Raw genomic sequence first — 26728 nt, 5'->3', positions numbered from 1 at the left:
ATACTTTTATGACTTTTATTATTTTAATGATAACTAGTGAGAACCAAAACAATATGGAAAAGAATGAGGGAAAACTGGATCCTACCACGTGATTTCCCGGCCAATAAAAGTGTAGCGTTAAACGTTGAACATAACCTTGTTGGAAGTCGTATAAGAAGTATCACTTCAATATCTCGTAAACTTTAAAGTTAACTCATACTTGCCAAAAGTGTTTGGATAAATAACATCAGGTGAAAACGGCTTGTTTATTTGGGATTCAATGGTGTAGCAAAATGCTGCCCTTCGTCTTCGTGAGACCATAGGAAATTGACTAACGCTAAAAAATAATGTTTTAATAGATTAATAATTTTTAATAAGGACAAAATATTAAATAAATAGATATGATTCACTGATTTTCATATTCATTATGAATCATTGATTTATACCAAATATATTTTCTCTCTCATTGATTCGATTTTTTTTTCTATTCATTACGCGTCTCAATATTTTCCCACTCGTTGATTCAGTTTCGTTACTCTACGAAAATGCTGTATTAAATTGCCGTACAAAATACTTGAAACCTTAGTACAGCAACCGCAATATCCAACCGAACATCTTTCTAGAATGGCGGTGTGAGTTGAATTGGAAAATAATGATATTTTTCTTTTAAAAATATTTCTTTATGAAGCATCAAAAGGCTCAGCAACAACTTAAATCTATTAAAACTGTTAAAATTTAATGGAAACATTGCTGATTACTTAAAGGAGACCTGGTTTCTATTAAAATATCAAAAATCTAAAATAGATCCTAAGTGAACTGGTTGCAGTTGTTGACTGCATTTAAGGTAAACCACTAAATTCGAGAATTTTTGTTCAATTTTGTAAAATTTTACGGTGGAGTTTTATGGCATTCTAAAGGTAAATTTCAATCTCGATTCTGCAAACTAGAGACAAAATAAAGCTGTTTCGTACAGAATGGAAATTTCTTCTCCTTGATAGTCCGAATTAATTTTTGTGGCAGCTGAAACTGATGTTCGAAATTTTCAGTCATTTAAATATTGTGAATCTTAGTCTTCAAGAAGCATAAAATAAAGTATTTCAAGCCGAAGGTAAAATTAGTGTTAGAATTGTGATATCATTGTCTCGTTTCGAATAGAGACTACAATTCTGAAGCATTTCTCAATCTGAGAGAGTCTTTTCAGTATTAGGAGAAAATCTATGAAGGAAACAGGATACTTATTACACAAAATTTACCAATTTTAACCTTTCAAACGTTAGTGTAAATGCATGTCCCTAGTAGGTTAAGTATACCTCATTTCAGTAGATATGCACAATACATTCTTTTGATTTTCCATGTTTCCATTTGGATGAATAGTAGCACTTGTAAAATTGTCAAAGTGGCATAGCTTTAAAATTTAGTGCATCATTTTGCGAAGAAAGTAACTGAAATAGAGCTAAAGAAAAGTGGATGTAGTAGCATAGATATTATTTATATTCCTTTATGTAGTTTTCAATCATGATTTGAAGATTTTTGAAAGTTTATCAAAAGGAAAGCGATAAAAACATATTCATTTTTATACCATGGCATCCCAGTCTATCTCCCAGTATTATTTTTTCCTTGAAACATATCGCTGGTTCAAAGTTAAAACAACACTTCTGCACTCACTTCTCATTGAATGAGAAGTGAGTGCAAAAGTGTCGTTTTGACTTTGAACCAGCGATATGTTATTCAAAATATTATCTTTCATTCTCTCATTGAATGAGAAGTGAGTGCAGAAGTGTCGTTTTAACTTTGAACCAGCGATATGTTATTCAAAATATTATCTTTCAATTATTAATGTTTTTCATTTAAAATTATCAAGGCTATGAAAAAATTTATTTTCTTCTAATAATTCACACTTTGAGTTTAAAACTATGAATGACAGAACAAAAAATTCTTTGATTATCATCCGTATTTAAAAATATAAATAATCTTTCACATACGAACAAGTCTTATCTTTCGCTTTCATGTCTTTCCTGCAGGTATAAATAATATTTGTTGGGCCAAATTTCAAAGCATCTTCCCATGAAGTATAAGATGACATGAAATCAATGTCCTTTTTTGGAACCTAGAAAAAATAAATTGGATTTAGATCATTCCCCGCTTTTTCATAAATTCATTGCAATAATATTTAAAAAAAATCACCTTGTTATATGAAAAAATTATTCAACTGAGCTTGAAAACATTTCGTTTTAAAATTTTGAATGAATTATAGTTTTCGCCTTTTTTAGCTTAGAAATTTGTAAGTAGTTTTGAATAAAATAACCCAACAATACTTTTAGAATTACAGAAAACGTGTATTATTCAAAATATATTTCCTAAAAGAATAAATCATTTCATAGTTAGAATTTTTAAATAGATTAAATTCATATAAGCGAGCATTATCACACGGCAGCATTATCAGCAATAAATCTAAAATCCTCGTAAGCTACTCACAATACTATTTAATGCTAATATTATTGTATTATTTTCTACTATGTTTTTATTTACCAATTAAATTCAGTTATGCAATAGTTTCGCAATAGTTTCAACTTTTTTAGCAAATTTTACGTTTGTGCCGTAGTTAAATTAAATATACATACATACATATATATATATATATATATATATATATATATATATATATATATATATATATATATATATATATATATATATATATATATATATATATATATATATATATATATATATATACACGAGTGTATATGCGGGACAATCCTCGGTAACTAACAAATCAAATGCGCTTCAGTTCTGCAAAAAGAATGCGCTATAAAACAAACCTCTATTTACGCTTTTACCTTAATCTGCGTTCATATTCTGTAATCTGGCAATCTTATTACGAAAATATTTCAAATCATTTTTGAACAGTACAGCATTTGTACATGCAAGTTAATTTGAATTCGCTACTTGCTTTAAAAATTACGTTTTGTGTTTTGTTCTCTATTTATCTCACATTTTATATTTTGTTTTTGCTTAATATGTTTTATCTCGTATATTTTTTACTTAATGTGTTCCATTTTCGTTCAAAAACAATTTTTTAGGGCTTCTCACACTACTATACTCATATATTTTGCTTCGGTCTTGTTTATACAATATTAGAAAGCACTCCTTTTTGCGGATATAACCATGTGAGCTGATGAAGGGATCATATCTTTTCATTATTTTGTTTTCTGGCTTTATAATAATATTTTTAAATATTTTTTTTTCTTCAAATATTTTTAAAAATATTTCATTTTAATAATTTTTTTTCTTTTCTTCTCATTAATCTATATTATATAATTTTGCATGTTTTCACTCCTCTTTTCTTTTTATCCTTTTTTACATATATATATATATATATATATATATATATATATATATATATATATATATATATGCCTCATACGAGTCTTTCTATATAAAATGATAAGCTTAAAACAGATATTTCTTATCAATTTTAAGATGTAGAAATCGGTCTCTCACAAAGAGCCATAAAAAGGCAAGTTAAACCAGATAAGGCCAGATAAAAGATTATTTTCTGAAGTTAATGGACAATAATTTGTAGATGAAGTACGCATTAAGATTGTCCCAAAAATTCCCAGTGTCAGAGTGGCGCCATCATTTTAGCAAATCAAAATCTCTCAATTTTATCATTTGAATGACGTTTCATTAAGACAAGAATATCCTTGCAACCACCTCCCTTTCAGAACCCCTCTTTAAATATCAAGAGCACCAAAATTCATGGATTTTCATATTTTCATGGCTAGATAAATCTGTGCCAAATCCCAACATCCCTGCTAGGGGAATATATATATATATATACACTACCGGTCAAAAGTTTGCGAAAATTTTGAAATCTACGAAAAAATGGTCTAAATTTAAATGTTCATAGAACTGCGAAAAATCATTCAAATTGCATGAAAATTTGATATGTTCTAAAGTGAACCCTCTACATTTAGTTACATATGATCAAATTGCAATACTTTATTTTTTGCGAACTGCATCCAGCTTTTTATCATGGGTTGTTTCTATGGTTAAAAAAGGTGTTAAGTTTGAACACCTGCCAAACTTGCAAAAAACAATTTTTATACTTTCTGTTAATAGAAAATAGTTATTTCAACCGTTCTATGTAAGCCCTAAAAATTTCAGATTGATTTGATTTTTTTTGACGAAGTTATAGATCTTTGAAAAGCATGTGTACTTTTCTCGATTTTTGAGCATTCCACATATGAGGTCTTTTGGTCTATACATCTTCTATCAAAGAACTTTTTAATTTTAATGTTTTCTATATTTTCAACTAATTAATATTGATTATAAAACAAATATTCTTACTCATCATTGTAATTACAAAGAATTTATTATGAATATAATTAAAACAATATCTCATAAATGTCACATTTCATCGAAAATTTGTTTGTTCTTGCAAACGATGCTCTGATATTTCGAATCGAAATCAGTTATGGGACATTTTACAACAGGAATGGAACTCTATATCACTTGAAGTGATTAATGGTTTGTTAGATCGAATGCCACGCATATGTAAGGCTATAATAAAAGCAAAAGGTGGATGGTTCGAGAAATCTAAGATTTAAATGTTAATTTATTTAATTACAAAATACGAATAAGAATATGTTAAATATTTGACCTGTTGTAAATAAAATAGTTAATATGTTAAATATTTGACCTGTTGTAAATAAAATAGTTAAGTAAAAATGCAAATTTTTTATACTATTGATATTATTTTTTTAGAATTATTTATGTAATTATTGTTATAACTTTTTATTTTAATTTAATGTAAAGTAAAAATATCACAACAAAACTAATACATATAAGCAATAAATATAAACAATAAATATAAACAATAATAGTTACAATAATGAATAAAAGTATTTGTTTTATAATAAATATTAATTATTTGAAAATATAGAAAACATTAAAATTAAAAAGCTCTTTGGTAGAAGAGGTATAGACCAAAAGACTGCATATGTGGAATGCTCAAAAATCGAAAAAAGTACACATGTTTTTCAAAATTCTATAACTTCGTCAAAACAAATCGAAACGATTTGAAATTTTGAGGGCTTACACAAAACGGTTCAAATAACTATTTTCCATTAACAGAAAGTACAAAAATTTTTTTTTGCATGTTTGGCAAGTGTTCAAACTTAGCAACTTTTTTCACCATAGAAACAACCCATGATGAAAAGCTAGATTCAGATCGCAAAAAACAAAGTATTGCAATTTGATCATATGTAACTAAATGTAGAGGATTCACTTTAGAACATATCAAATTTTCATGCAATTTGACTGATTTTTCGCAGTTCTATGAACATTTGAATTTAGACCATTTTTTCGTAGATTTCAAAATTTTCGCAAACTTTTGACCGGTAGTGTATATATATATATATATATATATATATATATATATATATATATATATATATATATATATATATATATATATATATATATATATATATATATATATATATATATATATATATATATACATATATATATACATACATATATATATATATATATATATATATATGTATATATATATATATATATATATATATATATATATATATATATATATATATATATATGCCTTTGAAGGCTAGATAATAAAAGAGACTTAGGCTTACTCTCTCAAAAGGGCATTTTATTAAGTTATATTAAGTATTAAAAACATTGTTCACTGGAGTTTTGCATCGTTTACATTGGTAGGTTTCCCTAGCAGTGATGTTGGGATTTGGCGCAGATTTATCTAGCCATGAAAATATGAAAAGCCACGAATTTTGGTGCTCTTGATATTTAAAGAGGGGTTCTGATAGGGAGGTGGTTGCAAGGATATTCTTATCTTAATGAAACGTCATTCAAATTATAAAATTAAGAGATTTTGATTCGCTAAAAGGATGGCGCCACTCTGACGCTGGGAATTTTCGGGACTATCTTAATGCGTACTTCATCTACGAATTTTTGCCCATTAACTTCAGAAAATAATCTTTTATCTGGCCTTATCTGGTTTATCTTGACTTTTTATGGCTCTTTGTGAGAGACCGATTTCTACATCTTAAAATTGATAAGAAATATCTGTTTTAAGCTTATCATTTAATATAGAAAGACTCGTATGAGGCATATATATATATATATATATATATATATATATATATATATATATATATATATATATATATATATATATATATATATATATATATATATATATATATATATATATATATATATATATATATATATATATATATATATATATATTGTAAGCTGAATTTGCTCTGGTTGTTTCTCTTGTAAGCCACGATCAACTATGGGATAGAGAGAGATAATTAATAAGAATGTTTGTACATTTTGCAATACGAGGACAATTTTAAAAATAACATTATACATTTGTAGATGAAAAGCAACAATTAAAATTATGATAAAAATGATGTTTAAATTAATAATTAAAAAAGGCCATTATCTACTGCAACCAAGGGAAAAAATAAAGTATGAAAAAAATTCAATATAAAGCCTCTTATATGTTTGAACTATTAAGATCTGTGTCGTCGTTTCTCCTCTGTGTGTCTAATGTTTTTAATATTTGACTGAATGAAATTTAATGAAAATAACTTTATTTAAACATAAAAATTATGTTAAATTTTAGATTTTTTTTATTTTAAAACAATTTTACATAAAGGGTATTTTCTATTTTTTGTAAATAAGAGAATGAATAGAAAACAAATAAAAATGTATATACAGATAAATTATAAGATATGCAGACAAAAACTTACACCGTAATATATATCACGTGTACTGCAGTATGATGGGTAAGAATCACAAAAGACTGTTTTATTTTCATAAAAATCACAATCATTTTTTCTACTTTCACAAAATACTTCGCGCCGAATTCTGAAAAAGAAAAAAAATATTTATTATTAAATTCGGGAAAGGAAGGATAAAGAAAAATATCTAAAGATTGATCGACAGTGCAATTAGAAATTTACTACTTTAGTTAATGATTCTTAGGTGAAGGCATGAAAAAAATCTATGGATGTTATGCTTGAAGCTATGTCAAAGCTATTATTGTAGCTATGAATGTCGCAAACGCGTGAAAAGTAAGTATTGAATCATGGAGTATAAAGCTAAATCACACTGTCATAAATAAAACTGAAAGTCTGACGAAATTAAATCAGTTTAGCCACTTTCATAACCCTATTGATTATAAAAAGAAAGATTATATATATATATATATATATATATATATATATATATATATATATATATATATATATATATATATATATATATATATATATATATATATATATATATATATATATATATATGTATATATATATGTATATATATATATTTATAAAAACGTCGTCTAAATTTTCCAAAATATTTTTTTATTTATTGTATGTTGCTACATAATATAGATTACATAAACACCACACAAAAGCTCTAATATTACGGTTTCAATCAAGAACCTGGAAGATAAAATCAGTAATTCATGTTTTTACAACATTAGCCCATGTCCAAACTGTCGTGAGTTCAATATCCCCCGGCATTAGACTCCTGAGTATTAAATAATGGAACACAAACGTTAATTTGTCGACTTACAAGTTTGCATAGCAAATCAATACCTCTGGGGTTACTGAATTGGAGATTGATTAGTCTTTGATTAAGATCAAAATTAAGATCTGTGGATGAATGAATCAGATTTACCCTGTAAAATGGGCCGTGACGTGTATGTGGCTGAATTCGTTTCATTGGCCACAGACTGTGGCACATAAAATTTTTGCCTTAAATTTGCTTGGTTATCACCTAATAGGCTTGTTGAAATTGGCAAGTGGTATTAGAAATATATAACAACATTGAATATTGTATTTATGAAACTTTATTTACTTAATGAATCTTTATTTTGTTACTATATGTTAGATTAAACAGAAATCCATGAGTCTTACTTGAATAAACAGTCAGAAAAATTAAATTTACTTGTGTTAAACTGTAGTACTCAATTATAAAAATCACTATAGTATAATGCATGTTACTTAAGACTAGCAATGATGATGTCACCTTCAGAGTCAACGTATATATATATATATATATATATGTTGCCGGCAAAGTATGAAATAAACGTCGTGATGCGGTTATTACGTAAATGATGTGCATGTTACTGTGAATGCCTGAAATCGGCGGTTGTTGACTTTCACCGGTGAATGTTGAGAATCACATGTAGTCGCTTTGGTGAATGCCCAAAATATTTATTGCATCCGATTTGATATTAATTTATTCGTAGATATAATTACATTCATTCGATATTTTAATAATTACTGACAATAGATTAGAAGAAACTTCAGTGTTTGGAATATCGGGCAAATATATACCGGGCAATGATACCTGACCTTCAAAAAATATCAGTGTAGGGTATATCGGGCAAATGTATATCGGGCAATGATACTTGACCTTAAAAAAACATCAGTGCAGGGTATACCGGGCAAATGCATACCAGGCTGTGGCACTGAACCTTAAAAAAAACATCAGTGTAGGGTAGTGTTTCCCAAAGTGTGGAACGCGTACCCCCAGGGTTACGGGAACAGTTTAGCGGGGGTACGCGTTCTCATGCGAAATATTTTGCAACAAACGAAAATTTCAATTTTTTTTATTCAAAAACAAAGCTAGTCATGAAAATTTACTATTACGTATTTTCCTATTGGCTATTTTTTGCAGAGTTACCAGTTAATAATAATTAGTGGTGTCAACAGCCAATTGTGATTTTTAACTTTTGAGCAAATTTTTTTATCACAGCAAAAACAATATCATCCTTCTCACGAATGCAAATAAATTTATTAATAAAACCTTGCATCAAAAAAGAAAAATAAATATATTTTAAAAAAAATACAATCATTTCTTTATTAGTGGTACATAGCGTTGCGAAAAATTTGGAAAGGGTACACAAAAGTCATAAGTTTGGGAAACAATGGTGTAGGGTATACCAGGCAAATGTATACCAGCTGCCCTTGACCTTAAAAAAATCAGTGTAATGTATACCAGGCAAATATATACCGGGTAGTGGCCCTTGACCTTAAAAAACCATCAGTGTAGGGTATACCGGGCAAATGTATACCGGGCAACGGCATTTGACCTTAAAAACCATTGCCCGGTATATATTTGCCCGATACTCCAAACACTGATGATTTCTAATCCATCGTCAGTAAGTATTAAAATATCGAATGAATGTAATTATGTCCACGAATAAATTAATATAAAATCGGATGCAATAAATATTTCGGACTTTCACCAAAGCGACTATGTGATTGTCAATATTCACCGGTGAAAGTAAACAACCACCGATTTCGGTCATTCGCAGTAACATGCACATCATTTACATAATAGCCTCATTAGGACGGTTATTTCATACTTAGCTTTCGAATAAAATTTGTTTTAACTATAATTTCTATTTCGTTAGATGGGCTAGCAAACATTTTTAGTAAGTTTACGTAATACTTCTTCAATGGGTTATCGTTCGCTGACAAAACTTAAAATATAACATTTTTAAAAAGTTAGCTAAATTTGTTTTAACCATATCTTTTAACTGTGGCTAATTAAACGTTTAGGTAGGCTAAAATGTTCTTACCATATTTACTAATAAACTAATGCTTTTTGTAAAAAAAATTAAAAATAGCTTACATTTAAAAAAAATTCATCTAAAAACTGGTTTTGAAGGGTAATATTAGTCTGCAACTTGCTTCATCACTGGCAGACTGCATACGACACGCGGAAACCATCAACCCCATCACATGACTCGTTGACCAGATTCTGGCTAGAACAGCCGGGAAAAGATAGTGCTGTACAGATATTTTTCACTTTTTTTATGATAAGGAAGAAGCATAAAAATTAATTAATTTTTAAGTGTTCAAAAGTTTTTTTTTAATTTTTGAAAATGTTGTAAACCACTTACTCATTATTACTGCAAAAAGTCATCGCTGGCTGTATTATTTCAGGAGGAGTGCTCTCTTTAACGCTAGTAACTGAGGGGTAGGTCCAAAAGTACTCTAAGAAAATTTCTGTTTGGTATAGAAATCCAAACGCACAAAACAAAAATACTAATATCTTAAGAATTCTACTTTTCCAAGTTTTGCTGCCAGCAATCTGAAGTAATATTGTTCTCGATGAATTTCCAAATACAGACTTTGCGTACTTTCGAAAGGAACCATCTCTTGTGTTTCTTGAAAAAGCTTTGCCGCATTTGTGATTAGTTTGAATATCTTGTGCCTGAAAGCAAATTTTTTTTAAAAATGACAACTATTTTTACTGTAAATACACAATTAGGCGACCTTTGTGCTAAAATACAAACTAAGGTAGACAACGTTAAAGAGCACAAAAATATTATTAAAAGCAGACAGCTGTTTCGGATGCTCAAAGGGCAACCTTCATCAGTGCAACAGAAAACAATAAGAGAACAGAGTAAATGTATATTGAAAGATGACGTCACAAGAGGGTTTAGAGCAACGGCCAATAGGAGGGAAGGGTAAATGGAAGACGACGAATAGGAAGCAAGGAACAAAAAGGGGGGGGGGTAATAATTCTTTTACTACCAAAAATTCCCTTGAGTTTGTTAAAGAAGTTAAAAATCTAAAACCTAATGGTTATTTGATGGCCTCATTTGATGTAAAATCACTGTTCACTAATGTTCTTGTTGAGGGGGCTTTGGAATGCCTAAAACTTAGACTTTCGGAATATCATTTTTCCCAATATGAGGTCACTGAATATGTTAACCTTACCCGTGTGTGTTTACAACAAAATACTTTTGCGTTTGACAACAAATTTTACCGTATGACCAATGGTCTTGCCATGGGAAATCCTTTGAGCCCTATACTTAGTGACTTCTATATGCATTATTTTGAGAGTAAACTATTCAAAATCTTAACTTTCCCCTTTTATAAAAGATACGTTGATGACAGTTTTGCTTTGTTAGAGGAAAATAATTGTAGTTTAGATCAAATCCTTAATGTTATGAACAGCATTGATTCTTGCATTCTGTTCACCTTTGAATTAGAGTCTGATCAAAAACTTCCTTTCTTAGATGTGCTTGTGACTCGGAATGATAATTCATTCCATACTACTGTCTTTCGTAAACCTTTTGCTGTTTCTCTTCCCCCCTCACTACAAATCCTCCCACCCTCCCAACCAAAAACTTGCATCTTTTCGGTCTTTTGTCTACCGCGCGGTAAATATTTGTTCTAACAATGATCTTCTTGATGCAGAATTAAATTACGTCAAAGCCATTGCTCATGACAGAGGTTATTCTCCTAATATTATTGATAATATTTATAAAAACTTAACTAAACAATCACATGCCGATAAACCTTCCAAAGAATTTTCTAACAATTTAGTCATTTTACCCTATTTTCCTAAAATAAGTCGGCAAGTTGCTAATATCCTAAAGAAGTTTGATTTTAATATTATTTTCAGTCCCATTGATAAGATAAAATGTTCTAATCTCAAGCAGCCCATTGACAGTCAAAGTAGCTGGGGTATATACCAAATTAATTGCCAATGCGGCCTTTCATATATTTTATTTTATTTTATAACCGTCGTTGAACAGCCGACCCAATTTCATGGGTTTACGACTACTTACGTTCAACTCCGTAGCCTTGTAATTTTGAACCAATCCAGAAGACAAGGAAACTCCTGGATCAGTACCCCCAGAGGTATTGATGGCCTTTCATATATTGGCCAAACTAAGCGTGCCTTAAAGTACCGTGTCAAGGAACATGAAGCTTATGTCAAAAAACAAGAATTTAAACGCTCATCTATTGCCCAACATTGTTGGGACTCTAATCATAATTTTAATTTTTCCTCTTCTAAAGTCATTCAAAATTGTTCTTCAATATTTGATTTAGATTTTTACGAGTCTTATCATATTTTCAAAATTTCCAAACTGTTGGTCAATGACCTATCAAGTGTTCCTTATATTTCTCCTGTTTGGAAATCTATGATAAAACCTAACTACCCCCCTCCTTTTTTTGTTCCTTGCTTCCTATTCGTCGTCTTCCATTCACCCCTCCCTCCTATTGGCCGTTGCTCTAAACCCTCTTGTGACGTCATCTTTCAATATATATTTACTCTGTTCTCTTATTGTTTTCTGTTGCACTGATGAAGGTTGCCCTTTGAGCATCCGAAACAGCTGTCTGCTTTTAATAATATTTTTGTGCTCTTTAACGTTGTCTACCTTAGTTTGTATTTTTACTGTAGCTTGTAAAATTGATAACTATTTTTACTATTGCTTTTTCATTATTGCATTCGTCCCGCAGTGAACTGATCGTTAAGACACGGTTCCCAGCAGATCACCGAAGTCAAGCATCACTGGCTGCGGTCAGTGTGCGGGTGGGTGACCACTTGGATCAGTCTGCGTAGGGACCGAGGTTGTGCGGTATGGGTCCTCGTTAAACTGTTCTACCGTAAAGTGCTCGACTTCGCGTGCAGGTCATCGGGCTACCGAAGGGGGGGGGGTGCCATCCCCTCTGCTGAGGATCAAAATTGTGATGGCAGGGATGTTTCCCAACAGCCTATTGTACAGCTCTAGTGCGACGTAAATGAACAAAACAAATAAAATCATTATTGCATTCAGTTTGAAAAAAAAAACTACAATAATAATGAAACAAGGATATCTTACTTAAACATACAATTTTTTATAAGAATTTAATAAAAGATGCATTATGAAAATTCGCAAGTCTGTTGTCTGAACTTCATGACAAAATTTCTGGAAGACCCATTTCTCTTTCTCCTCCTTTAACATGTCAAGAGTTGCCATGGTAGCCAGGAGTACTCATAAATCTTTATTCCATATAGAATACCATTGGTAGGGTGTGGAATGCAGATTATGTAGCCCGTTAATTTAACCTTTCTTACAGTGAGGAAAACCTAAAAGTCACTGCCTTGAAAATTTATTAAAAACAGATGTAAAATCTCCCCAGACATGTGCAGGGTGAAATTTATACAAAAGGGGGACCAACGTCATTTTAATATAAGCATTAGGTTTCTTCACGCCTATACAACTGGAAGGCCGGAAGCTTTTTTTTACCAAATAACGTATATTTTTGCCAGATGCTGACTATATAAATTCTCATAATTGTAATTGTATTTCAAAATTGCCATTAATGGTTTTGTGTAGTAATAACTAGGCCATTAAAGCTCCCGTGCTTTAACGTATCAGGGCATTTTATTTGTATTTTCTGACAGGAGGGTAAATTTTATTAATCGATATTGCTGCAAAACGATTGTCATTTATCGTCAGATTTGGTTTTAACCTGATTGTTTGTTCACCAAAAAAAAAAACTTTAAATCAGATCAGTCCGATGGTCATCCCGATTCCTGTGTTTATTGATCATTTACTTTGTGGGAAGTTTTTTGTAGGACATTATTTTAGACATACCAGAAAAACCGATTGAGAACTTTTTTTTGTTCGATTTAACAATGCAAACGAAGCGTATCGTCAAATAGAGGTATTTTAAAGATATTGGTTACTTCTAAGGTTTTTCTAATAGCAGCATGAAACACAAACAGCAGTAACTAAAAGAGTTTTTATGTCAAGGCATGAAATTTCTGTTCGAAAGCTCGATATTGGCGACCAAACTTTATTGCTTGCGGATTAGTTTTGTTTTATAAAATATTGCGTTTCAAATCAAAATACCAAATTTTTTCCTAGAGTTGTGAGTTTTTAGTTGAAATTTTTTTTAATGAAGAGCAATAGTCTTAGATCTTAAGATAAAGACTAAGTGACTAGCCCTGACGCAAAGGTGTGAATCAGAGAAAAACTGCAATCTATGACAACTGATAAGTTAACAGCTTTGTATCTTCTTGACTTCTTGGGTTGGTCTTCCAAAGAAAAATTCTAGAATTTGGGCTGGAGGAAAAAATAATTCATGTATTTAAACCCAAATCTCTTGAATCAGCAAATGAATGTGGTATTATAATTAACATTTCCTCACATATAACTTCTGACTGAGTTAGTACAATTGCCAAGTTGGCAAAGTTGTAATTTCGTTTACGGAATTTTTTTATTTGTTTATTTATTGAAACTTTCATGTAAGGAAGAGCAGTGAAACTATATTAGAATAGCATTACAAACTCTCCTTTAAACTAAGAAATCAGTTTTCGATCATCAACTGATAGAGAACATATTTGAAGAAAGAAATACCTTTCAAAGTTTAGTAAAATGCCTACCATCATTAAGTATGTTTACTGATAGTTTTTTACGCTGTTTTTGTCACAATCTTAAGCACTTACTATAACGATGGGACCAAAAAAGAAGAATGCTTCCAATTTAGTATAACTGCTGTTTGTTAGAGTTTGTTGCTTTTAATGTAATCATTCAATTAAAGAAGCGTCAGCATTATTAGCAAGTTATTATTTCATTACTCAATCAGTATAGCTTCTATACCATACATTTCTATATACAACAACAACCCCCTAAAACCTTTTCAAGGCCGTAGATTCCTCCGATGTTCATATCTTGCATGTTCATAATTGCAAAGTATCGATGTTCATAATTGCAAAGTATAATACAACTAAAACATGCAATTTAAAACAGGTATAAAATTATAATAGTTGTTTTAAAAAAAATATTGTTAATAATAACAATTCTTATTTTTAATACTTTTTTCAAAAACTATTAATTCTACGCCCAATAATTTTGTGTTTACCAAACGTCCGAAGATTATGTATCTATCAGTTTTTAAAATACAGTATTTCTTTTAATACGGTACAGTAATCTTTAGAGTTATGCTTAAATTTAAGCAATACAGAATTATTACCGTGCATACAAGACTTTATAACTTAAGACGTAAAAAATACAGAAAATACAATACCATGCATACAAGACTATAAGTAATTTAAGATGTAAAAAAGATAACATTAAATAAAAAACTTTTTTGAAACTATTTTAAATACTGATAACAGCAATTTACGTGTTTTACCTCATTCCGGAAACCACCAATTCTGCGTCTTGAAACTCTTTGATTTCGTCTGAACCAAGATTGCGAATAATTAGTACTCATCAGTCTCTGAAATAAAATAAGTCTTTTTTTTAAGAGACTTTGAAACTTCACCCTGAGCTCTCGACATTCACCGACTCCCTTGAATATGTATTTATAATTTTTTTTTCTCGAATGGAAGATTTTTTTCCACAAAATAAATATCATGCTGTTAACAAATGGAAGAGAAATTTACCAATCTTAAGACAATTGGCAAGTACTCGGATTTGAAAAATAATCATCAGTAATTAAAAAATAGTAATCTAAGAAATAAAAAATGTGTGATTCAGTAAGAAGTAATTTTAGTCGTTAACCTGACTTATAAATGTTAAAATTATAACATTAAAACAATTTATCCCCCTCTGTATTTCTTTTTTTTCTGTTTCTTTCTATCAGCAATAATACAAACATGGACTTTTGAAATAAAGATTCCGAGAGAGAATAAAGTAAGTTTTCTGCAACAGTAGAAAAGCAGTCTATATTTTTAGAGCAAAATAACTATATCTAATAATATTTTGTAGTTTTTGACTTAATATTAAGCACGAGCTTACGAGCTGAAGATCTCTCGAGACATAAAATTTTCTTCAACAATGAATAAATAATAATTTTAAAAGCAAAAAAATCCATAAAAGAAATTCCAGAAAAAAGAACATAAAACTGCACTAACATTTGAACAAGTGAAAGGTAATTGCAGATTTGTAGGCTTTGATGTTCAATTCCTTAAAAAAAAAAAAAAAAAAAAAAAGATGGATATAATCTTCAAATCATAAATGTTTTAATTTTCCATGGAAGAAAAACAGAGAAGAATTCTTAAATACTTCGACCACGAGTGAGTGATAAAACTACCAGGACTGCAGCTCATTACACATTTAAAATTGACATTTTGTTTTTGATTTTTAAAAAAATTAAAAAATGTATATCGAATGAGCCAAATTGAATAATAGTTTTCAAATGTATTGATTTGAGTTCAAAATGTCTTTCTTAGTATAAATTTATTCTTCATTACACATTAGTTCTTTAATTAATATATCCCAATAATGATTCTATAAGATAAGGTTGAAAGAGAAGGAATTTAGTTTAAATGAAATATAATTAAGAAGCTACATCATATTTTCAAAAAAATCTATTAATAAGCAATAATAAACAAATATTTTAAAGCAAAGCCTTCGATTTTTTTTATATGTAATTTGTTGCCACCTTATTTACATAAATGTTAAACTTCTCTGCACTGTGATAAAATTAAACTTATGCGAACCTTACATTCGCCCCCGCTAAATGTAGAAATTTACATGGTAGCGTAAACATAAAAGGTTCTACAACAGATATTGTCCAAGTCTTTCAGGTAAGCGTCAATTACGTCAAAGTATCAATTGTATCAAAGGGGATCGATTTGATGTTAGAATGATTTTCAGTTGATTTTAGAATAAATTGAAATGTTGAAAGAGACGTAATTACAGGAATAGGTAAGCAGAGCCTCTAAGTGTATTAAAATTAAATTTTTTTTTGTAAAGAACATAATTTTTTTCTCAATTAATACCACAGAAACAAATAAGTTGATCATGTCACTACCTTTTAAAATTCAAATAAGTGACATATCCTTTGAAATACAATTACATTAGAAAAGAAAAAAAATAAAAAAAAAATTTTTTTTTGTATATATTGTTCAGTAAACGTTTTATATTTCGTTATTGCATTTTTTAATTAAATTTTAGGTTCTTTCCGCGAAAGTGTTCCATAAAATCTCTTTACTGATGAGAAAAATTAAGTAGAGATGTGGAATCGTTGTAATAAAGAACTTAAAATTATTGTGTCACTCAACTCTGAAATTCAAAATTGTGTAAAACATTAAATGCTTTTAATTATTTGCTTCAAATATAATTTCCGAGTTTCATAAAAATATATATAAATCAAATCGCGCTCATAAGTTGATACTAAACCGATATGTTGGATATTTTCATAACTTCATTTTTTAAAGAACACAAGCCCTCGTTCAAAACTGGCAATGTAATGAGTTTTAATAAGGAACTAAAATTACCAAGTATTTTGAAAGGAACAACGAAATCAACTGTGGCGTTGCACGAACGAGCATTGAATAAATACCGAACGTGCTTCCCATTTAATATGCTTCAAAGCGCCGTAATACGTAACTAAAAGCGCTGTAGTTAGATGTAAAAGTTTCAAAATCAACTTTTAAAGTCATTTTTCGGAATAATACATTTTTACTTTAGCGGTAAGGTTTTCCAAACGAAATCGATATCCCTACACACCGTCAGGACCGTGTTACGTCATCACGTGATTCTTTCTTCATGCCCAATGGTATGCTACATAAAACCATTCTATATGATACCAGTCGCATAAAATCAAACAGGCGTGATCTCAATTTCATGTTGTTTTTTTTATTTTATGTGATAACTGGCGTTAAATATCTGGCGCAATTCTGAGTTTACGAATGTCAATTTTCAGTTCTATAGTCTGGCGATTTTGAATCCAACACAGAAGACAAAGTATTCCTAGGTTAAGCATTGGGATAAGCACGCCATCGCAAAAGGATTTTTTTATTGGAAAAAACTCACATTTAAATCACATGGAGGGAGAAAACCACGAAAAACTCCTACTGTTGCAGGATGGCTAGGGGATTTTAATCATGACCCGTCTACCACTATAGATAGTTAGCGTCAGCACTGTAATCAGTGCAAGCCGGAAGCAGAATTCTTATTAACCAGCCTAAGATGAGATTCGAGCCTGTGTCACCTCATTCGGAAACAAATGATCTCTCCTCTGAACCACCGCAGTTTTTGTGCTCTAAAATTTATTTAATTTCATAAACGTCGCTGAAAAGCCAAATCCAATTATGAATTTACGACTACCAAAGTGCAACTCTATAGTCAATGAAATTTTGAAGCCAACCCAGAAGAAAACTAATAGCTCGATCAATCATTGGGGCAAGCTAGCTTTCATCGAGGGGCGATTTATCTATTTAAACCGCATTTGCATTATATGGAGAAGAAAACCACGAAAACCTTCCTCTCAATGTCAGCCCGATGGCAAAGGCAATGTAATCATTATTCGTCTAACACTGAGGATAGTTTACGTCATAATTAGAATTATTCTTTTGCACGTGCAGGGAGCAGACTTTATATCAACCAGCCACCGTTGAGATTCGAGCCTGTGCCTCCTCATGCAGGAACGAATGCTCTTTCCCCTAACCCACTGTGGCTCATGTGATATCAATTCAATATTTTCGTATTTCAACTGATATTAATATTTGTACGTTCTTATTAAAACGTACATAAACAATTGGCGTGAGCATATATATCGAGAAATATTCATTTATCTGGCGCCTGCTAAACGGGTCCAACCTTATTTTTTTAGAAAATGTTGCAGTTTTAGAGATCGTTCTGAGAAAATATTCACCTTACTTTCGAGATATATCTTTCGCGGAATTTCCTTTTCAAAACTGAAAAAAAAAATAAAATAAAGTGGGTTAAAAAATGAAAACATTGAGAACGCCAGAACCAAATAGCATTCAGAAAGAGTTCTTTAGGAGTTGTTCCTGAAGATTTTTCTTACAAGTAGGAAAGAGAATTATGGCAAGAAGAAGTTACTTTAAATGGGTTACGTAATTCAAACATTTTTTAGGATCTGTAATATGTAATTCAAACATTATTACATGATCTTTCGGGAAATTATTGACCGTATCTTCGAGTTACAATAACACATAAACTTTTTGATGTCCCCAGTGGTTCCAGAGATAGATTTTGTCTATATATATTGAAAAAAAAATAAAGGAAAAGATTTAAATAAAATTACCTTCATTACCGATTTCTAGATCAAGAGTGATATCTGCAGTCAAGATAGTTATATAATAAACTATTTTCCTACTGTAGTACACTACGAAATTGTTAATAGCTTGTGTCGATTGTCAATGGCAACAGAATACATACTTTAGGGGGCTAAACAAAACAACGGGCAAAATAATTACAACCTCATTTTATTTTTAAAAAATCAATCACACTTAAAAAATCATTTCTCTAAATTGTCTTGTTTAATTAACTCATGACAAGTTCAATATGGATAAATACACGCTATCCTATGCACTAGTCCCATCCAGACATTTGTTCAATCAGGCTAATTGTTAGTAGCATAAAATATGAAAATCGAAACTATTATTATAAATTGCACAATAATCATATTTATGAATAATTTAATAACTCTTATTTTTGAAAACTTCAAATAAAAGAATCTTTTGAAAAGAATTATAAAAGTTAAGAATTTACGTTTTTATCGTGAAAGACTTTGCTGTAAAATTAATTGTACTATTTAGTTTTTTAGCGTGTTGCAATCACTTTACTGCAACTCTGTATAATTACTTTCTATGCCTGGCACCATCATACATGGCAATACTTTTACTTTTGTTACTTTACTTTTTGTTACTTGTACTTTGTTACTTTTTAAATTTAGTAAATTAACTTGTTTTATCGTTACATTTCATAAAAAAGTAATGATAGTATTTGGAACGAAAATGTCAAAAGAAATCGTTACGTTCCCTTCTAAAATTTCCTAAAAAAATTATTTTTCTTTATATATCTTTATATTATTTTATATTATTATATATTATTATATTATTTTACATTATTTTATATCTTTATAATATTTTCTTTATATATATTTTATTTTCTCTTCAATTTTTACACTTAAAGTATTATATATTCTGGACCCCTTGAATGTGGAATATATTTTTGAAAAACGAGTAAAAATGGAAAGAAACAATGTCTTTAACTTTTTTCGTTATTATCATCAAAATGTTACAAATTGATTGTTTTCATTTGAAAAACAAAACTTTTAACGAAATAATTATTATATATTTAATATTTTCACACACAGGGGATGGACAAAATAATGCAAACACTTCTATACTGAGACATATTTCTCAAACAAAACTTAAAGAATCATTTTATAACTTCATAAGTGAACAGATCAGGCGATTTCTCATACATAAAGACTTTAAAGGACAGACAATAAATTGCAAGCCGAAAATAGAGTTTTTGAACACCCTATGCCAAAAAATGTTATTCTAGGCAATAATTGCGCGAAATTTCGTAAGCTTGGCTTAAATACTTATAGAGTTATAAACATTTTATTAAAAAAAATTTTTTTCTTTACATTTAAAGAAAATTCAATAAAATTTTTTAAAAAAATAATAAAGCTAAAAAAAAAATTTCGAGCCATTTAAATTAAATTACAAAATTTTTGCTCTAAAATTTGAAGAAAAGAAATCCTTAAAAACTGTGTATAATATATAAGTAATTAAAGTAATTCTTTTATACTTCGCATGCGCAGGGGAAAAAAATGTAACATTTTTTTCCTAACTTTATTAGGGAATCGCATTTGAAAGCTAATGAAAAAATTCCGATTTGAACATCTTAAAAATATAAAAAGTTTTAAGCAATTTCCTGAGAAGTTTTTGTATTTTTAAAAATAAACTTCAAAAGTTTAAGGGATTTTCCTGAAATTTCATATTTCACTATTAAACAAGATTTATTAAAAATGAGACCGGCATTGCGGTCTAAATACTTACAAAGTCAAAGTCTAATACTATCCACATGTCAAAGATAAGTTAACATCTAAAATTCAAATGACTCTAATTCTGGCAGTGCATTTTTTTTCTCTAAGTGAACACTCTAAATTTGCTTATTGCAAATTTATTTATTTTTGTTTAGCTTGTTATGCCACATGGTCAATTTATAGTAATGAGTGTATATGATAGTTAAGTTTATTAACATTAAAATTGCATAAGTTGAATTTTCTCTCTTTCGATCCTTATTTCTGGACACATTTTTAATCTTGCTGAATTTGTATGTGTTGGTGATGATTTCGGATAATCTATAGCAGTTGAATGTATTAATACTTAACTGTGCCATGCTTAACCATTCCCTTGATAAATTCACAACAAAAATATAATTAGACAATTATTCCACTATACATCCAGGGCTAAAGAGAATACAAGGGCTAGTTCACTCCGCTCTTAGAGCTGAAGCTACGATTTCCCTCCTCATGACGTCACTGTGTCCACAGATCTCGGAGATCGCAAGCAAAGATATGATAACTTTGCATCTTTCTCTTTGTAAAAATAAGTTAGACTTTTTCTGGTTATTAGCCTTCAAACTTTACGTAATTAACACATTATTTCCGTTCATAAACATAGTTCAAAAAAAACTTTCTTGGTTATTATATTAAAAAAAATACCATTTTAAACTTATGAAAATGTTTTGCTAGTTGAGGAAAATGACACGATAAATACTTTATTTTAAAAAGTTCAGTTTTAACTTTAACTATTAAGAAAAATGAAGGCATATATCGACACTTTTTTTATCTACATATTCTTTTATAACGATAAGTTAAGTTAAATTTAGAATCCCTGATTTTAAAATATGTCGTTAATAGCAATTTGTTCATACTTAATCATTAGGAAACATCAACCTTAAACGTTAATTACTGAAACAAAATAATAATTTAGGTTCATAATGACATTAGAAGTTTTACAATTGTTTATAGACATTTAAATTTACGATGATATAATTTATAGATATTTAAATTGAAGAGAATATAATTTTTAAAAAAAATCATAAATATTTAGAATAACTACATTAAAAACTATGTTATGAAATTAGGACAATTTCAACTATATACTATATATTTTATTTATACTTTTTACTTACATTTTAATTTTCTTTGACTTTATCCATTCTTTAATTTTTTTCACCTACCTTTCTTTAAAAAGTAACGAGGCGGTTTCTATTTAAATAATGAATTTTTATAAAAGTTCTTTACGACAGAATAAACGTATTGCTGTTTTATATTAACTGTGTCATTTCGGAATCCATTCTTTACATAGTTCTTCATTTACTTTAGGGAACACGCGAAAAATTATACTTTTTCCTTTTGTTTTTGTATCAGAATTTTTGCAAGTTGCAATCGCGCAAACTGGCATTTCGATAATAGTTTTAAATTCTTGTAAATTCACTGCAAAAACTGAGGAAAGTAATTATAGAAAATAACAAATGTCTTAGAATATCTCGCAAAAAGAAATGATCCAATATTAGTTAGAGCTAGTAAGGCCAAACGCTCCGTTCTTGAAGTAAAAGTGCGAGCTTTGTGCCAAAGTGACGTCACTAGAGTGACGTCGGAGGATCGGCGCGGCGAGAGATACATCAAAGGAGTGAACCAGCACTTCTATTCTCTTTAGCCCTGCTATACATCACCCGAATTAAAGGTCCCCCATTTTCACATAACAAACCATACCTCATGGGGATCCAGGAGTTTTCTTGTCTTCTGGATTGGTTCGAAATTACAAGGCTACGGAGTAGAACATTAGTAGTCGTAAGTCCAAGATTGGGTTGACTGTTCAACGACGGTTATATATATATATATATATATATATATATATATATATATATATAATAAAATGAAGAATAAAACAAAGAAAAATTATAGACATATGAAATAAAGGGGGTGGGAAATAATAAGTAAAAAAGTAACAAACAACATCTTATTAAAAAAAAAAAAAAAAAAAAAAAAAAAAAAAAAAAAAAAAAAAAGGCAATTTGGCTTGTAATCTGGCAATCTTTCTGCGAAAACATTTTAAAATCATTCTTGAAAAATATCCGTCCATGTAAATTGTTATGATTTTGCTTTATAGTCCCCCCTTTTTAATGTTTTTTCTTTTTATTTTATTTAATTATCTGTTTTTACATATTATTTTTACTTTTTATGATCTATTTTTTTGTAGTTATTTTATAAAAAAAATTTTTGAGTGCTCCTCACACTATTGTATTAATATATTTTGCTTTGGCTTTATTGATACAATATCAGAAAGCACTCTGTTTTGCGGATATAATCGTGTGGGCTGAAGAAAAGATTATATCTTTTTTTTCCGGTTTTTTAATTAACATTTCATTTTTTTTTTATTATATGTTGTTTGTTATTTTTTTACTTATTATTTCCCACCCCCTTTTTTTCATATGTCTATAATTTTTCTTTGTTTTATTCTTCATTTTGAACTTATCTAATGAGTGCTGTTTACTTGCAGCTTAAGCGCAATAAATGAAACTTATTGTTTTTCTTAACTTTCTTAGTGTTTTCTTGTATTTATTTATTTATATATATATATATATATATATATATATATATATATATATATATATATATATATATATATATATATATATATATATATATATATATATATATATATATATATATATATATATATATATATATACACTGGTGTGCAAAACTTGAGCAACAAGTGCGTTTTTTGTCATAACTCTACAAGAAATCATCCGATTGACATGAAATTTGAATATGATGTACATTATTTTGTACTTAAACGATGGTAAAAGAATAATGGCGCCGAAATGAATATAAAGCTTAAAGTAGGGTATGGAACAAAAAAGGCTTTATTTGACGTATAGTGGCGTTACACATGATTGCCTGAAGAAGCGTAAGTACAACTGGCAGATGTTCCCTAGTATGGGATATGCCCTCCCCTTACTGTAATTGTTGCTTGGCATTGTCTCTCCATGCTAAACACCAGATTATCTTATAGTTCTTGGGGTAAACGTCTCCATTCCTCCTTTAACGCATCTTTCAGCAGATGGGTGCTACCAGGCGGATACTGTCGTGTCGCAAGACGTCTCCCTAATGCATCCCACACATACTCTATGGGATTTAGATCTGGAGACTAAGCTGGCCAATCCATTCGTGTGATATCTTCACTTTCTAGTAGCTCTTGAACATTAGCAGTACGGTGTGGCCGGGCATTGTCATTCATAAAAATGAAGTCTGGTCCAATGGCCCCTCCGAACAGACGCACATGGGGTAGGATTACCTCATTGCAGTAGCGGTCTCCAGTTACAGAACCTCGGTCGAAGATCTGAAGCTCAGTCCGCCCGTTTAACATAATGCCACCCCAGACGACAACTCCAGGACCACCGTAACGACCTCTTTCCGCGATGTTATTGGGATGAAATCGAGCTCCAACCTCTCTCCAGATCAACAGACGTTGAGAATCGCTTGTAGCACTAAAACGACTCTCATCTGTGAAGAGGACGCGACTCCATTGATGAGGTGTCCAGGTTTCGTGTTCTCTGCATCACTCTAAACGGTGCTGCCGATGACTAACTTTTAAAGGTATGCAGCGTTCAGGACGTCTAGCAAATAAGCCACCTTTGTGGAGGCGTCTGGCCACTGTAAACCTTGATACTTGTCGCCCTGTGGCTGTGCACAGTTGCTGAGATATGGCGCTCGCTGACTGGAAACGGTTTCTTTTCGCCTGGAGGACAATGTAACGGTCATCTCTTGGTGTTGTTAACCTTGGACGGCCACCACCAACCTTCCGAACAGCTGTACCAGTAGTTTTAAAGGCATTCCAAGCACGAGAAACAACACTTTTGTTGATCCCGAACTCTTCGACGACACTGGTCATACTACGCCCCTCCTCAAGCTTCCCAATCATTCTTCCTCGAGTAAAGTCGTCTAAATGATTTCTTGAGGACATATTTCACAAAACAAATCACTTGCACTTGCAGCGAATGTCTTTAACTACGGTGCTTTTCATCCTTTTATCACAGCTTTGACCTGTGCGCGCCGACCCACAAGGTTTACGTACACTTACATCACCTACGATGTTTTATTTCTAAAATTTGCATACAAATAATCTTTCTACTGAATTACGTGCATATTATACTGCAATTTCATGACTATCTTATACTTTGTTGGGGAGCTGTGGCCGAAAAACCACTTGTTGCTTAAGTTTTGTACACCAGTATATATATATATATATATATATATATATATATATATATATATATATATATATATATATATATATATATATATATATATATATATATATATATATATATATATATATATATATATATATATATATATATATGTTTCAAGCTATAAGCACCACTTCAAATATTTATCTCCTCGCTAAAACCGCATTTTGCTACATGCCGGTAAGTTTGATTGCTTTTTACTTTTATTTCATAAATTTTCAATTATATGTTTTGTGCGATATCGACATATATAAAGAATAATTTTTATCTTAGGATAATTATTCTTTATTCAGAAATATCGCATTTATAGCAATAAATGTGTCTTGATAACGACTATTGCTTTTACCATTCTTGTTTCTCTACAATTTAGTTTTTATTCTATTCATGTTTTTCATGTTAATTTGTGTTTATATATATATATATATATATATATATATATATATATATATATATATATATATATATATATATATATATATATACCAAGGACAACATCGATGAGACCACAGTCGTTACTCAATTTGCGAATAAAGACATTAAGATTACTACAATATACAGCCCCCCCCATACAACGAGCTCAAGGAGTCTCTCTTCCAGGACTACTTCGATAAAAGCATGGACACCATAGTCTTAGGTGACTTTAATGCAAAAAATATCATCTGGGGTTGTAATAGACAAAGATAATAGACAAGGACAATAATAGACAAGGACTTAGACTCCATACCATTGTTAAGAAACTAGGCATTACTTTATATGCTCCTACGGATCCTACTCACCCATATGGACATAATTATAGACCAGATATTCTGGACATTAAGATGACTAATATGCCTCCAGCATTTGCTCTCAATGTAATAAACGAGCTTAGTAGCGATCACTTGCCAGTGTTAATTAACACTAATTTGCATATAAACAAGAGCTCTATTGAGAAAAAGAATACAGACTGGCTCCTCTATCATAATATTTTAACTCTCAAACTAAAGCCACCTACCAGCATCAAGACTAACGAGGACATTGATACTGCTATCGATGGCCTAGGCAATATCATGCAAAACGCACTTATCGATGCCACTACTGAGAAAATTAAAAACTTGAATAACCTTAAATTGCCCAAACAGATGAAAGACAAAATTAGACTCAAGAACAAATACATTAAGTATTATAAAAGGACTGCGAATCCCAGTTACAAAATTGAGGCCAATAGGCTCAAAAGAATCATTACCGAAGAATGCCAAATTTATCGTAACTCCCTTTGGAATGATAAGATAGCTCCTCTGAACAAAGAAGATAATTCGATAAGGAGGATGGCTGGAGTTCTTAAGAGAACCCCTCAGACCAAACTTCCCCTCAACGACTCTAACAATAATAATAATAATATTGTATACACTAATTCAGATAAAGCCACTGTTTTCGCTCATACAATGTATGAGCAATATAACCTCAATGATGAGCCTTCATGCCCAAACAATGACAATTATGTTGAGAATACGTATACTAATATCTTACTCAACACCCCAGATATTAATGAAAATCAGCTAACCAATGATAGTGAAATAATTACCATTATCAAAAAACTTAAAAACAGAAAGGCCCCAGGGCATGATGCTATAACAAATGAGATGATCAAAAACTCAACCCCGAGTATCATACCAATTTTAACTAACATCTTTAATGCCTGCGTCATAAACAGCTATTTCCCTAATAACTGGAAGAAATCAGATATAATTCTCTTCCCTAAACTGGGGAAAGATGCGTCAAATCCGAATAATCACAGACCAATCAGCTTACTCCCAACCCTATCTGAAGTGTTTGAAAATATTATCAAAAATAGACTCAACT

The 26728-nt window shown here is 30.2% G+C and overlaps 1 protein-coding gene and 1 pseudogene across 1 annotated transcript; one reads left to right on the top strand and one right to left on the bottom strand.

Annotated features, from left to right (window-relative positions):
• Positions 1-96: 96 nt before the first annotated feature.
• Positions 97-15162, bottom strand: LOC147808605 (uncharacterized). Its single transcript, XM_087165214.1, has 5 exons — positions 14988-15162; positions 9968-10281; positions 6795-6912; positions 1962-2086; positions 97-316 (listed from the first exon to the last, which is right to left on the bottom strand). The coding sequence occupies exons 1-5, from the start codon at positions 15066-15068 to the stop codon at positions 166-168; spliced, it is 789 nt and encodes a 262-aa protein (XP_087021340.1). The 5' UTR covers positions 15069-15162; the 3' UTR covers positions 97-165.
• Positions 10585-13664, top strand: LOC147808606 (uncharacterized; annotated as a pseudogene).
• Positions 15163-26728: the final 11566 nt, after the last annotated feature.

The sequence above is a fragment of the Parasteatoda tepidariorum genome, chromosome 5, assembly GCF_982258835.1.
Source record: "Parasteatoda tepidariorum strain Cologne lab strain chromosome 5, Ptep-v5.0, whole genome shotgun sequence".
In the NCBI taxonomy this organism is placed as follows: Eukaryota; Metazoa; Arthropoda; class Arachnida; order Araneae; family Theridiidae; genus Parasteatoda; species Parasteatoda tepidariorum.
Note: the sequence above shows the minus strand (reverse complement) of the source record. Positions and strands in the feature narration are given on the sequence as shown.